General features: G+C 33.1%; 1 protein-coding gene across 1 annotated transcript in view; it reads right to left on the bottom strand.

Annotated features, from left to right (window-relative positions):
• Window positions 1–16,539, bottom strand: part of LOC105815265 (uncharacterized protein KIAA1109-like) — a 155,863-nt gene that overhangs the window by 59,653 nt on the left and 79,671 nt on the right. Inside the window, 6 exon segments of the mRNA XM_012650412.1 lie at window positions 299–396; window positions 4,475–4,580; window positions 5,744–5,988; window positions 10,712–10,950; window positions 12,397–12,603; window positions 14,930–14,980. Of these exon segments, the coding sequence (XP_012505866.1) occupies window positions 299–396; window positions 4,475–4,580; window positions 5,744–5,988; window positions 10,712–10,950; window positions 12,397–12,603; window positions 14,930–14,980 (946 nt within the window).

The following is a 16,539-nucleotide window of genomic DNA, read 5'->3' as shown; positions in this document are numbered from 1 at the left end:
GGCAAGAGGGTTGCTGGAGCCCATGATTTTGAGGTTGCTGTGAGCTATGATCATGCCACTGCACTCTAGCCCGAGCAATAGAGTGAGATCCTGTCTCAAAAAAAAAAGAAAGAAAGAAAAAAAGTCCTAAAAATAGTCAAACAGTTGTTTAAGCTTTTTCTCTGAGTAGATGGAGTTATAGTTCATTTTTATTTTGTCTGGTAATTTATGTATTATTAATATATGAATTTTCTATGACAAATGTATATTAATTGATTAGTAAAATGCTTCTATAAGTATCAATTATTATTTATGTTACCTTAAATTGCAAGTTCAGGGAATAGAGGAGAATTTTAGGCTTATCTCCATCTGCTGTTCCATCATGTTCATTCCAGAGAGGAATAGGCTGCTCCCCACCTAAAAAAAGTTAGATAATTGAGGGTTTGGGGCAATTTCTCTAAAAGGAAAAAAAAAAAAAATAACTATTTTGTGTATTAAAAAAAACCCTCACATGATACGTATTTTCTTTTTACTGACCATTAAGTCAGTCTTTAACAGAGCTCTTTAGCCAAGTTACATTTCAATGAGGCAGATGTATAGAAGACATTGTCTGCATGTATAGACATTTATTAAGAATAATTTAATAAGAACTAATTAAAACATTATACCCATAATTGAACCAAATGTGACTGTACATCTCAGAAAATACATATGAAGGAAAATAAACCAGATTAATTTCTTCAACTAACAATGTGAACTGTTTTTTATCTTTAGATGTGCTGTAAACAAAAAAGAATGAACAAAAAATAAAGGTGGAGAAATGAAAAATAAGGTAATACATGCCTAATAATAAAGAGTGTGACAATAAATGTTTGTCCTACAGATTAAAAAATATTAGGGGTAGGGAGCCCTAATAACGTTCCTATTAACAGAGCATTTTTCGCCCAAGCAATGTGGCATTCAGAAAATAATGTTCTAATATTTTAATATCTAACTTCTATTTGCACTTCTCTTTCTGTTGATCTGAAAATTTTTCTGTATGCTTATCTTTCAAATATTCTATCTTAAAATGATTAATTTTTTGTACATATGTGGAGTTTAGCATTACCCCAGGGAGTCTGTATAGGTAGGATGGGAATTTTTTTTTTTTCTATTAGGGGACCACTGATGTATCAAAAGAACTAATAACCAAATAAGTAAAAAGTAGCTTTTGTTTGTTTTGAGATAAAAATGAATCTTTTATGGGTTTCTGAAATGTAAACTAGAAGTCAAAATCTATTCAATTAGTATCATGACAGAAATTTATTTTGGTTTTCTACTAGAATAGAAAAAGAAAAAATGGGAAGAAAGGTATAGAAAGAGGCAGTGATTAACAGAAGGCACGTGCAAGGTAAGGCAGAGGAAACGTAGACAATGAAACATAACTTGGCCCAAAGAAAGAAAAAAGACATTTGTACATAAAGATGAATAAACACACAGGAAAGAGAAAGAAAGAATGATATGGATGATGAGATAGGGAGCAAAGTATTCAAGGTTTGTGGATCAAATTCCAGAACACATTACTAATCTCATGTTTTCAAAGATACCATGACATCATTTCTACTCTGAAGTATAGACTGAATTATATTCAAGAAAAAATATTATAAAGAATAATGTCTACATTTTGAGGATTTGTCAGAATATTGCTACTCAAAATTGTTTATGACTCTATGCCTACCCTGACACTTTCTAACAGGATGGGTGAAAGTAAGTCAGAAGAGTTCTTAGTTTCTCCCCTGGCTCTACAGGCAAGAGCATGGTTAAGAGTAACCATGAGATACAACAAACACATCATTATATTTGATCAGATGAGATCAAATAAGAGCTCCACTGATTCTTCTTTTGAAAGTTGGCCATCTCTTCTGTTTGACCAATTAAATAATGAATAACTAGGATTTTTTCTAAGTAATAAGAATAAAAATAAATATGAGGAAAATCTGAATCTGCTTATATGGTCTATCTATCCATCTAATCTTGGCTGCTTTTGTGTCAAGCAAATTTTATTTGAGATTATGGCATAAATATATAATTTTAAGTGCATCTTATCCATTATACTTGGTTAAGTTATTAACTTGTTTAGGCTATTATGAAACTATAGCTAGCCTGACAATTTTCTGAAAAACATTAGCATGACTTAACAAAGCCTGTGTTTAGGAAGTGTCGTTACACAGAGTCTTTCCCCAAGAGTTAAAGACTATACTGAGGTGTTTCTCTGGATTAGCCATCAGGCTGTTAATTCCTTGGGACTTCTTTGCTATCCTTCTTAATAAAATATGTTTCTGGCCCAATTCTAAGAAGGTAATCTCCTCATATGCTTTTCTCTATGATGGCTGTACATACTCAAAAATGGGTCTCTTCTGTTTGCTTGGTCAGTGATTACCTAGATCTTTCTGAAACCCAAGCACTCCTATAAGTCCTCCATGGACAAATAAGAAATGATTCTTTAGAAAAGCATCTTCCTGATGAACTTGATGATTGTTGTGAACATATGTCTTCCTATACAATAGAAAATGTCCTAACACTAAATGTAACATGAAGGAAAACCATGAAGAAGAATATAAGAAAAAATAAGGAAAATAACTACGAAGATTATGGGAGAATAGAGAGGCAATACAGAGATCAGAATACTGAGAAATTTGAGCAACAAGCGCTCAAAGCATTTCCTCTCAATATTCTGTTATGTTCTCTGGTCTTGAAAGAGTAACAGAACGCCTCTGCTCCATCAGGCCCCGTGGCCACCTAAATGCTAAGTAACTTACATTTCAGCCATTTTCTCAGGGTTCATGGCTGTCTCTGCAGTCAAGAAGAAATAGTTCAAGGAGCAGACCTAGCCACTAAATGACTTTGGCACTATAATCTGATCTCTTTGTTCTTCACAGTGATTAAAAAGTCTTCATGTTTAGAATATTTATTTCCAGTCCTCTTTTTCCATTTCATTCTCAAAGAACTTGGGATATACTTGTATCTCTTGCCTGCAATCTAAAGGTTAAAAAAAGCCTTTCTCTTCCATAAAAAGCACCTTAAGGGAGGCTTACAGTGACAATCCGATACTAAGAACTCTACAATGCCAGCTTTTTACCATGAGAAATAACAAGATTAATGTAAGAGTCTATTTTTTAATTATACATACATGGTAATAAAATATTCCTTAGAAATCATAAAAATTTACCAGCTTGATATATTCTTAACAACTTTCCTATCATAAACAATGTCCCAATGTAATTTTAATCAGGTAAATGGGCCACACCAAAACTTGTGTGTGTTCCATAAGTAGAGGCATCTTCAGTCTCAGAAAGTAGTTTTGCTATATATTTATCTCTTCCTTAATGGTTTCTAGTAAATCATTTGCAGAAAAACTCCATGGCTACCAATGATCTGACCTTCTGTGACCTGACTTGTTAAATTTTATAGTTCTGCTGGAGTTCTTCAATATGGTCATTAAGTAGCTTCCTGACCTCAGAACCAGCCCAGGAAAACTAGGGAAGCCTGTTGCTCACTTTGTGGCTACATAATTTAATTCCCTCATCCAATGAGCACTGTCTTCCTTCAGAGCCTTATCAAATACTGGTCCATATGCTCTGCCTACATCGTTGCTACCTCACCTTCTTTCTTGCCACGCTAGTCTTCATTCTTAAGGTTTTGGATACAAATTCCTCTGAGAAGCCTTTCTGATTCCTTAGACTAGTTTCTCCTACGACGCAGGATCACAGCACCCCATTCTTGCCATTCGCAGAACTCATCAAAATTGTAATTGAAAAACTAGATACTTAATAAATTTGTTAAATGGATACATTAACCCATGAGCATAAAGGAAACTTCTCTTGATGTCGATTCATACATTTGACTTAAACATTCTTTTAACATGATAGCATTCATACTGGAAATACTCAGCATTAAGAATTGTCACATAGAACTTGTTTTTCACACTGGTTCCTCTTATACTTTATCTCATGAATTAAAAATCAATTAAATTTTTTAAATCATACATATATTTCCTGATGAAGTATATAAATGACTAAGTAAGAATCTCAATTGCAATCTATTCTTGAGGCATAGCAAAAATATAATGAAGGTTGCTGTAGACAATTTACCATGTAGCCAGCATAGTCACCATCTGGTACAAAGGTTGAAATCTTAATAGTTACCTAAATGTTGTTCCCAAATCAAGAAGATTAGTTTGTTAATAGACATACTTTAAGCTTTTCTTTGTTGAGGGAAAAACACAAAGGAGCTTTTTGAAGTTTATGAATCTTAAATATGCATATTACACATGACAAAAATAAAGCAAAGACTATAGATAGGAAAGCCAGAAAAGGAATGCAGAGTTTTGCAGGAGTTACCTGACAATTATATCTAAATGCTATAATCAATACTCATACCACAAACACATGGGATGCGATGGAGTCAACGAGAATAAAAACCTACACCTATACTATAAGGCACCAGATCATCTTACCAGAAACTTTTTGTATTACTTCATTGACTTCCTTCATGAACACTTTCTGTACAAATACCAAGTGGTTCAGAAGATCAGTCGTGAGATTATGTTCAAAGGAACCAACCTGCCAAACAAAATTATATTAGATTAACACTATTGATTATATTAGTTTTACATCTTTTTCCTCAAATAAATCATCCAAAACTCTGAGGAAAAAGAGATAATTATCTATATACTATTTGAAGTTGATATACTGAAAAAGGGTTAAAAATACTTAAGAGTTCCTAATACTTTACTGGCCTGACACTGTTATGGGCCATTCCCCAAATATTTTTTTTTTTTTTTTTTTTACATAAAAGTAGTCAATAAGGTATGAGAAATCTTTCGAAGACAAATGGAAAATATACATGTAACCTGTTAATTTTGAAACTAAAATTTTGCCTAGATTAAAATTTATTTTTAATGATGACTTTTGTGGTCTTAGAATCATAGACAAGTATCATTATAAAGTAAAAACACATTTATTTACTCATTAAAATATATATTGACCATCTATTCTATGTACCATGCTAGGTGCTAAGGACATAGCTATGAATAAAAACAACAATCCCCAATCCCTAAGCCACAGCCTGGTACCAGTCCATGGCCTGTTAGGAATAGGGACATGCATCACCGCCTGAGCTGTGACCCCACACCCAGCCCAGTCCACCCCCGTCCATGGAAAAATTGTTTTCCATGAAACTGGTCCCTGGTACCAAAAAGGTTGGGGACCACAGCTCTATATAGATTTTTAGATTATCATTAATAATTATGTATACCTGAATGAATTACGTAAACTTGTAAAGGCTCAGTTTCCCTACTTATAAAATGAGAACAAATATTTCTACTCATAGGGTTCATTTAAGGACTATAGAAGTCAATGTGTATAAAGCACTTGACAAAAGTTAGCTGCTATTCGGTTTTTATAATCAAATGAACCATGAAAATATTGCAGAGATGGATGTTAAATACAATGTAAGGAATGTTAATTAAAAGATGACTAATATATATTTTAAAAAGCATGTTTAAATAAAACTATAGGGAGAAGGATAGGCAGGCAGGAACATAGATAGACAGACAGACAGACACACGTGCACACACACACCCTGATTTGGTTTAGCGTTCTTCTGTGGGAATAAATGATTTAATGCTTTTCCTTAAAAGTTTGGATCAGTACCTCTTTTAGTACACCTAAATCTTGAAGACTCCTAAATTACAAAGAATAAGAAAATTTAAAAGTAGACTTACTTCCGCCACACAACGGAGATAATTTCCCTGTAAATAGTAACCTTGTTTAGAAGGCAGTTCATCTATACTCCACACTTGATCTGAATAACTATCATGTTCTTCCATTATATATTTCCCTGACATAGTAACAGGAGGAAGGTTAAGACTGGCAGAAGGAGGAATGGTTGACATATCTGTGGCAGAAACTTTTGAAGTAAAACGCAGTCTGTGATTTGGCAGCTCAAATGTAAATCTTGTCTGTGCACCTGTAAGAAATAAAAAACATTATTGTCTATACAGATAGATGCTCATTCACTCACTCATTCCTCATTTTTTCCAAAAATGGTATGTAAGAAAGATGTATGGATATCCCAAAACTTACCTTAAAATATATAAAAGGATATTTTAAATTTGCTTATAAAATATTCTCTATCTTTAAGTATATAAGTCAGTCAGCAAGTATAATTAAGCCAGTAAGTTTTATTTATTAAGCCTACTGTGTGCTTGGCATTGTGTTAGGTGCTAAAGACACACCTATGACAATTCTTTATTTCACAGAAGGCAGAACAGAGAAAAAATTGCCCTTATTATAGAGTATTTACAACAAGAGAATTAGTCAAGTTCAAAAAACAATTCCCCAATCCATACAGTGCTTCATTCACAGACAATAGTTAGCAGTTAACAACTTGTCTCTTGGTCCCAATTTAGTGTGAAAGGAAGTAACGAAAATTGGCAAATCAATTCAATTGTACTCACTGAAATATTCACAAAGTTATACAACCACATGCATCTTTGACCTTAACAATAACTATTAATGGGTCTATATATACCAAATAAGAATATGTTACGAATTTTAGTTTACTATTGGCCTTAAACACTTAAATCAACAATCTGGCACATAGCAGCTCAAACGAATACAAATATACAACCTATGCTATTATTTGGCCTATCTTTCTCCAACTGTCCATGAGAGTACAAAGGAGTAGAAGCCTTATTAAAATCAAGATCTGTTATTGTCCATTACCTATGTAATATATATGCACATGCTCCTCTCAAACCAACAAAAGCTACTGATATTCTTCTGCATGTTACCAATTCTCTCCACCCAAATATTATTAAATAGTAAATTTTGCCTACACGTAAAATTTATTATATACTCCTAGTGCTCTCAACTCAGCCAGAAATAATTCTCTTTTTTCAAAATACTAATCAAGAGTTACTTTCTGTATGTCACATTCACTAGATTCAACTAACCATACAATAATGTTTACAATTAAAATGAGTTAGCCATAAACAGAAAAATGCTCACTCACCAACTGGGGTATCTGTGAATAGCCAGATAGGTCACAACTACCCACTACTCCAACCAGCCAAACTCATTGACTATCACTTGCAAGGTGCAAGGAGTGGGGACTGTCTACCACTGTTGCTACCATTACCATTACTGCCAACCCATCACCAAATAAAAATACCAAGACTGAAGTAATCCTAGGCCTCAGTTACTGGGTCATCCCTTATCACTAGTGCAGTCATTCTTTTACTGTTTTTGTCCCTTTGCTTCCAATTTCAATAAGAATTTTGGGTTCTTAGCTTTCTAAACAATATATTTACTATTCTCTGAAATATTTCTATCTTTCTAGTTCTAAACTGCCCATCTGGCTTTTAACTTCCTGCTTCTGTTGAGCCTTTCATTTCATGGGTGCCATGAATAAATGACCAAAATTAGTCTAATTTATTGTCAGCCCTGACCTCTAATATCTGAAGGCCTAAGACTTCTGACTACGCCAAATCTGGAAGCTCATTTTAGAGTGCTTCTGTTTCTGGTAATATAAAGGTCTAAATGTTCAGGAAAAAAACATTCTTAATAAAGAAAGCCTAAAATGCTAGAGGTGGGAATCCATAAAGATCCCCAGTGGATGCCTGAAACCATGGATCGTACCAAACCCTATGTTTATTCCTGTATATACATATTTACGATAAAGTTTAATTTATAAATTAGGCACAGTGAGAGATTAACAATAATAAAATAGAACAATTATAACATACTGTAAAAAAAGTTATGTGAATGTGGTCTCTCTTTCAAAATATCTTATTGTATGTAATATTTCCAGACCACAATTGACCACATGTAACTGAAACTGAGAACAAAATCCATGTATAAGAGGGGGGCTACTGTATATGCATACATATATAAATACATGCATGTATGTATGTATTCATATATATGTACATGAGTGTTTTTAAAAATTAGTGTATTTTATCATGTTAACAGAATAAAGGAGAAATATAATTTCATTTCAATTGATACAGAAGAAAGTATCTGATTATATTCACCCATTATTCTTCACAAAAAAACTCTTAGCACACTAGGAAAAGAAGTACATTTTCTTAACCTGATAAACTAGCAAAAATCTACAACAAACATCAGATTCACTGGTGAAATGTTGATTCCCTTAAAAAATGGGACAAGGCAAGAAGAGTAAGGCAAGAAAAAGAAATAAAAAGAATAAAAGCTGAAAATAAGACAGAAATATCATTATTTGCTGTTTAAATAGTATGACTGTCTACAGATAAAACTCTAAAGAATCTACAACTTACTAGCAATAATAAAATGGTTTATATTGCTGGTGAGTATAAGATTAACATAAGAGTATCAAGCATATCTGCACATACTACGAAAGAGCCATTTTACAAAAGATAACAGTTGTAGTAGCTACAACAATACAAAAGGTATCCAGATGTCTAAATAAATAAATATATCTTGCAAAAGATACACAAAAACCGTTAAGTAGAAAAATTTTATATTTTATGGAAAAACATTAAAGACCTAAAAAGAGAGAAATAGCTTATTCAGGAATAGGAAGGTTAAATAATGTATAGCTGTCAATTCTCCCCAGATAAATTTATAGATTTAATTAAATTCCTATAAAAATCTAAACAGGCATTTTCAGGGAGCTTGACAAATTGACTCTAAAATTATATGAAAGAGGAAAGAACCGAAAATAACCAGGACAATTCCCAAAAAAGGAAAAGCAATGTGACACCAGTGCACACAAACCAATGAAACAGAATAGAAAACTCAGACATGAACTCCCACATTAAAAAAACACTTAATATATAACTAATTTTTGGATTATGTATCCCTGAAAAAAATAGATCAATAAGTGATGCTCGGATGATTGGTTATGCATATTATCCCACACCAATTTTAAAATAATAATTTCAGATAGATTAATAACTTAAATATGAATAGCAAAACTCAAATCTTTTAAGAAAAAATATAAAAGAATATATTTAATTTTCTGGGAACAAAAGGATTTCTTCAGGATATAAAAATACACATCATACAGGAGAGTACTGAAAAATTCAATTACATTAAAATTAAGAATATCTGTTGATCAAAAGTGAAATGATATCCCCCTAACTGGGTGACAGCATATGTTAAACATATAACATCAAAGAAACTGGTTCATTTATTCAACTTAAGTTTAAACTTGAGAATTGGCCTCAATAGTTGGATAACATTAAAGAGTCCAAAACATAATCAATTCCGGCCAGTCAAGGATCAGCACTGATTTTTTTTACTTGACTGGAGAATATTATTATTAGGTCATTAAATATGAAATATCTGATTTCGAATCAAAAGTGTAGTTTATTGTATCTCAAACAAGAAGCAATACAATGTGTGCCTAAACTATCAATACAGTTTTGACATCTTAACCGTAGCTTGTTTACTCCAGCAGCAAAGAAGCCTGGAGAGTGAGTGGCGATGAAATCGTGAAAGGCATTTTCCACAGCTCGTTGAGAACTGAATATTTTTCCTTGCAAGAAGTGGTCCTAAGCCTGGAAGAAGTGGTAGTCAGTTGGTGCAAGGTCTGGTGAATATGGTGGATGACAGAGAGTTTCCAAGTCCAGCCTCTGTAGTTTAAGCAGCATTGTTTTTTTTGTGACACATGGTCTTGCAAGAGGATTAGCCTATCTCTGTTAACCAATCTCAGCTGCTTATCACAAGCATCCTCTTCATTTCATTCAATTGACTGCAGCAGACATCCACTGTAATCGGTTGACCAGGTTTCATGAACCTGTAGTGGATAATACCAGTGCTGGACCACTAACAGACACCATTAGTTTTTTTTGGTTTTGGACTGTGTTTTGGCACTTCATCTTTATCCATCCTTTGTGCTCAATGCTTGCAATTGTCAAAAAGAATCTATTTTTCATCACACATAACAATACAGTATGGAAATGGTTTGCCTTTATGTCGTGACAACAAGGAAAGGCAAGCTTCGAGATGATTTCTCTTCTGACACTTGTTTAATTCATGTGGTACCCATCTGTCCAGCTTCTTTACCTTGCCAATTTGTTTTAAATGGTCTAACATTGTTAGAATAGTAACATGAAACCCTGCTGCTAATTCACGCATAGGTTGAGATGGATTTTCTTCCACTACAGCTTTCAGCTCATCATTATCCACCTTGGTCTCAGGTCACCCACATGGCTCACTTTCAAAATTAAAGTCACCAGAGTGGAACTTCTCAAACCATCGATGTCCCATGCATTCATTAGCCACATCCTTCCCAAACACTTTGATGATATTTTGAGCTGTCTGCAGTGCATTGGTTCCATGATGGAACTCATATTCAAAAATAACACGAATTTTTGACTTATTCATGGTTTCACAAAAATTGCTCTAAAAAACCGTGAAAGATAATCACAAGTCAAAACATGTATCTGAAAAACTGAGGATGCATCTTCACAATGGGGAAAAAAATCAAGTATGAAAGTGAAATGTCAGAGATATCAACTGTCAAACTTAGTACTTAAGGAAATCAGACATTTCATAATGACCTAATAATAAAATTCAAGTGTTATCAAAATTACTTACATTTTCATATAGTATCTATAAAACCAAGTTTACCTTTTCATCAAAATATTATTAATTTCTCAAATCATAAATTTTAGGAGAGTAAATTTAAAATTCAAGCTTACCTGTCATTCCATGACTTCTCATTCTTCCCATCTTGTATTCTGCTTTCAGAGATGGTAAAAGTGCTGCTCCAATGGCTATACCATCTAACATGGCACTGAATTTAAGAACGATAGGCTTTTTTTCTAAGCCTTCTGGCAGCTGAGGAAATTCATTTGTTTCAACAGGAGTTTGATTAACGCTTGTTGGGGTTTTTTCAGAAGGTAGTGGCGTTGCGATATCTTCTTTTACAGGCTGAGGGCTATAAAGCAAAAAATGAATTAAAAAATAAACACAATTAAGAGCTACCATTTTATTGTATAAAATTATTGGATTTAGTGAAAAATACCAAATATATACTGTGAACAATGATTTCTTTCCAATATCAGATCATATTAAGACTTCCTAAAAACAGCCCTTGAACAATTATGATCTATAAAAGTTGACAAGAAGTTATAACAATATAAACTCCTGGAATGTTATACTGCCAAGGCAATTCATATAATTCACGTAAAACTGGGATTTAAACTCAGATTTCTCTGATTCCGAACTCTATAACTTAACCATTATGCACTCTACTGTTGACTATAATACTATTAACACTACTGCCACTACTATTATTGCCACTGATAATAATGCCAACACCAACAATAACTATTTGAGTGCCAGGTACTATTCTTAGTGCTTTGTGTATTTTATCTCATTTACCTCACAAAACCATTTAAGTAGGTACTATTATCTCCACTTTGCAAATGAGGAAGCACAGCTACAAAGTAGTGAAACTAGAATTTGAACCCAGTCTGACCCCAGAGTCTGATTTTTTAACTACTACACTACTGATAATAAGGAAAAATTTCTTAGAGAATTTTAAAACTAAGACTGCTGTACACATTCTAGATTCCATATTCTATCCACAACATATTTAAACTTTTACCACTTAGGTCAACTTCAGCCATGATTTAATATTACATCAAAATTAAAGATCTTGATAGAACAGCTGGAAAAATCACTGCTTAAGAACACGACGAAAAGACACATTAATGTTTTCCCACTTCATAGGATGAGGAAAAGAAAACATAATATGACAAATTTTTTACCTTTTACATATATTTTTATTAGGTATAACTTTTGCAGACCAACAATAAGGCTCTGCAATGCAGACACATGAACAAAGGTTATAGACATAGGGAATATAAAGGTTAATATGCAAAGGTCTGATTTCCTGCCCTTTAAAATATTTATATGGCATGGTCAAATGCTGCTTTGAATCATATACTATAATTTTATACAAAAGACAGCACGAGAACATGCATGGGACATAAAGACATAAATGAATACTGCTATTTCTTAAATTTATGCAGTCATAAATTTCAGTGAATTCAGTGTAAACAAAGATTGATATAGTCCTAGAATTCATTAATTTGCTTTTATTATGACCTCTTACTATGTCCACAAATCTCTAGGATCTCTTAAGTTTTGTTTATGCAATACATAACACTGACAATTGCATTTATGACATAGTACTTTGGTGATATCCAATATGACTCTCCCATGATCATGTCTGGCTACTCTTTACCTGCCCCACTGTCCATAATGGTCAATACTTAGAAGTAAGCCTTTGTCTTCCTCCAAACTTTTGTTAACACAGCGAAGAATATCCTGAGGTATCATATGGAATTACAGAATGTGAACAAATAAAATAACTTACGCTGTAGAAGGCTGTCTGATGAGGTCTGAGATTTGTTTAGACAGTTGGTGAGAACTTCGAACCATCATACTGTGTAAGGTAGCAGGGTGCTGAGGAATGTTGATGCTGATAGCTCCTACTTTGAACACAGCAGCATTGTTTGTCTTCAACCCTCTCTGGGCACTATAGAGGGCTTGGGATTTGGCAATACTACATTTCACTACAGTTCTATCAATAGAAAAGGAGGATCATTAAAATATAGCCAAATAAGGAGAAATTTTGAGAAAGTATTGAGAGCAAGACACTTTTAAATAATTTAAGGAACTAAAACGACTTAAGATTTTTCATGTGTTTAAATCATATATTGAAGAAATACTCTTTTCTAAAAATATTAAAATATATTTTATTGTTTACACTGAATAGTATTCTATTTCTTTAATAGAATTTATAGAAGAAAATAAGTTCACATGTAAGTAAAAGCATGAACACTAACACATTACACATACCCATACACACACAAAATTCTATTTTGATTTTTTTTTCCCTATTCAGAACTTCTCTTCTCCAACTTATTTTAGGGATCTATACAACCACTAAAAGGAGAAGACACTGAATATAAAAAGAAAAAGAAATTCACCATACTTCTTAAAATCTAATCAAGAAGTCAAAGCAATTTTACTTACAATCACCCACTATGTTAAAAGAAATTGACGGGAAGGAAGAAATAAAGTAACTTGCATTTTCTGCTTTTTATTTTCAGTTTATATTTTCAATGAGTGGCAAAGAAATGACAGAAGTCTGATTCATAAAGAGCAAGGCCAGTATTCTCAGTTAAGCATTAGTACACTTTACTAGTATAGACATAAAGCAAACATATTATCTTTCTTCTTCTCTTTCCAATGCCTAGACAGTGCCTGGAAGATGATAGGCACTCACCAAATATTTTTGAAATGAAAAAGCAGAAAGAAGTAAAGCAGAAGAATGACTCTCAACACTACAACTGTGGAATTCCACAGATAGTGTACAACAGGATGTGTATGTAGAAGCCATGATACAGCAGTCTTTTACATATAAAATGGAAAGATAATGAACTGCACCATTAAAGACCTATGTAATAAGATAATAGCTTCTAATATAAATGTTGTCTTTCAAATGGGCAAAAGATTCTTGACAAATAGATTTGGCAAAATACACAAAATGCAAATTTCATATTAACTACAGGTTAGTTTATAAATTTTAATCTCTGCTTTGGCTGCAGAAGATTCACCAATGGTTTATTTATAGTCTCAATGATAGAAAGAATCAATTCATCACATTTAACTTCTTTTAGAATAAGTCTTGAGAGGCATAACAGTAGCTCTATCAGAGGTCTTGATTATTAACTGACTGTAATCTAGATCTTATATAAAATGTAAAAAAATGATTATTAGAGAACTATATTCCTTTCGTCTATAAGACATTATTTTCAGAGATGATCACTGATGGGGATAGGGATGGAGAAGTAGTCTATGGAATTGGTCTAGTCTGCATGAGTGCAGGCTCAGGAATCCTGACTACGTACCTGAATTTTGAATCTTTTCTAACATTACAATAATTAGACCACTGTTTATCAACAATGATATTTCAAGTTCAGTTTCAACATGAGCCACAACATATCCAGATGGTGCTAAAATGCAAATGGCTCTTTAGCTGTGAATAGCGTCCATCTATTGAATAAAACTAAACACACGTTTACGAGGAAATCTGTCTTGCCACCAAGGCAGTCCAGACATTCCACACCTATCTTGCTATTTACCCTTATAACCTGTAGAAGTCTTTCTAAATATTACTTTTGATTATATAAGCATGTATGCAACACTGGATTCCCAATTATATACTAAAAGTCAGAATGGAAACTTAATGGGGTTGATAACTCCTCCACTGTAGATCCTACTGTGGTATTTCCAGTGGAAATTTTAATATTAAGGACTTCAAGGGCTCCATGTTGCCCAACTTGAGAGAGCCCCATTCACACTGTAGTCCATGTAAATGATCCCTACCACTACAACGTGACTGCTGCTGCACAACATGGTGTCCTGCACTGACCAAATTAAACCAGAAACTGTAGAGCTACAGATCTGTCAATAGAACAGTAAACTCTCCTCATCTTAAAAACAGAATTATAAGGTTGAGTTGTGCAGATGCTTTCTTCTTAGTGTTTTAATAATTATTTTGCAATTAGTGAAAACTCATTGGCAAAATGAAATTTTTTAGGTTTATATTATTATATCAAAAATTAACAAATAATTGTAATCATAGAAATTTTAGCAGTTACTTGTCTCAAAAATCAACTACAGCATTACAACCCGTTAACAACAACAGAACAAGGTATGAATTACCGAAAGGAAGCCCTTACCTGTGTTTTCCTTGAATACCAGTAAACTTCAATCTATAAAGGGTCTATATTAAAGCTACAAAACAATAACTACATACATTCACAGCAATGAAGATAATTTAAATATCTAAAACTACTCAAAACTACGTTAACACAAAGCCAGGAAAAAGAATGACATACAGAAACTCTTGTTTGGCTGTACTTGTAGGAGATGTAGGAAAATCCTCCAGTCTACAGATGAAGATTCAAGAGAAAGCAAGAAAACAAAAAGGAAGCATATAAACATTCATGCACAAATTAGTTATAATATGACCAATCATCTGGAAAGCTTTTCTAATTTCCCACTCTTAACATTCATTTTCCTTCAAAGTATGTTTTGAACTGTTCTTTTTTTTTTCCCATTCCATTTCCTTTTAATTGTAACTGGAAATGAAATACCAAAGAACACATCCAAAATATCTTAACAGCATGAGTTTGGCAGTGACTAATGAATAACTTTTATTTTTCAAATAAAACAGTTAAGACATCTTTACTTGGGGAAAGAAAAGGCAAGAAATATCAACTATATAGTGCTTTTTAAAAAATCTATTAATATTTCATAAATATTACATTTTGCAACTTTAGAGACTATTTGAAGCCCTTCTCTTAAGAGATAATAGATAATGGAGATAAGATATCCAATAGGATAGAATAAATAAAACACATGGAACATCTAAAGGAATTTAGTTTACTTTCTGAATAGGTGAAAGTTGCCACGGTACTGCAAATTTAGTCTACAAAAGAATCATGGAATCCATGGTCCGTGAAAACTTTCTGCAGAAGCATCATGATGAGGTGGAAGGAATACAGGTTCAGGCATCTCTTCTTACTGACTATATGATTTTAAGCATTTTAGGCAAATACATTGATCTTTCTGAACCTCAATATATTGTTCTGTAAAGTGGGGATAAAATTATCCCAGTTCATAGGATTGTGTTGAGGATTAAATAAAATAATCTAGGTGAGGCTCCTGGCACAGAATAGGCACTTATAATACTGTAATTGATATGTAATACCCACTCCCCCGACATTGAATGAACAGAGAAAGATCACATCTCTCACAGCCACTGCAATTTCCTGGTATCTCTTGAAAAGACTGTTTAGGAAATGTGATGGACACTGGGCAGCTGCAATGAAATGAATACACAGTCTTTGGTTCTGGACTTAGAGGTTCAAACTACTCTAGCAAGACTTAAACCTGACAGGGTCTCCAGGAAGTCTTGAGAATGGGCTCTGGGGTTGCTGATTTTAACTAAAACTCATTGCAGAAAGCTAGGACACATTTATAAATATCCATTTCAGGAAATGTTCCCCTAGATCGCTATCACATTATTCAGATTCTTAAAATATCATGAGTAGCAGCTGTAACGTATCATACTTCTTAGTCAATCTATGACTAGTAATTTTTACAGCACTAACCAGATCTATTTAGTCAGTATTTAGCATGATGGATGCATTACAGTACAAACGTAGCACAACATTAACTGGTTATAATATTAAGAAAGAGCAAATTCTCAAAATCTGACCTAAATTATCAAAACCAATTTTGTAGTTACAACATAAATCTGTTCCACTGAAAGGAAGTTAGGAATGAAGGTCATACTACCAAGGGTATGAATAGAGTCAAATGGTTAAATATATTGGTAACCAATTAATCATCTGAATATCATGTATAAAGGTAATCATTATCAGAGCAATTCAACAGACTCAAAAACAGAACTTACAAGGAAAAGGTAAGAAGAAAGTATCAA

This window comes from Propithecus coquereli, unplaced genomic scaffold (genome assembly GCF_000956105.1).
Source record: "Propithecus coquereli isolate 6110/MARCELLA unplaced genomic scaffold, Pcoq_1.0 Scaffold323, whole genome shotgun sequence".
Lineage (NCBI taxonomy): Eukaryota > Metazoa > Chordata > Mammalia > Primates > Indriidae > Propithecus > Propithecus coquereli.
The sequence above is the reverse complement of the archived record's forward strand: the minus strand, read 5'-3'. Positions and strand labels throughout refer to the sequence as shown.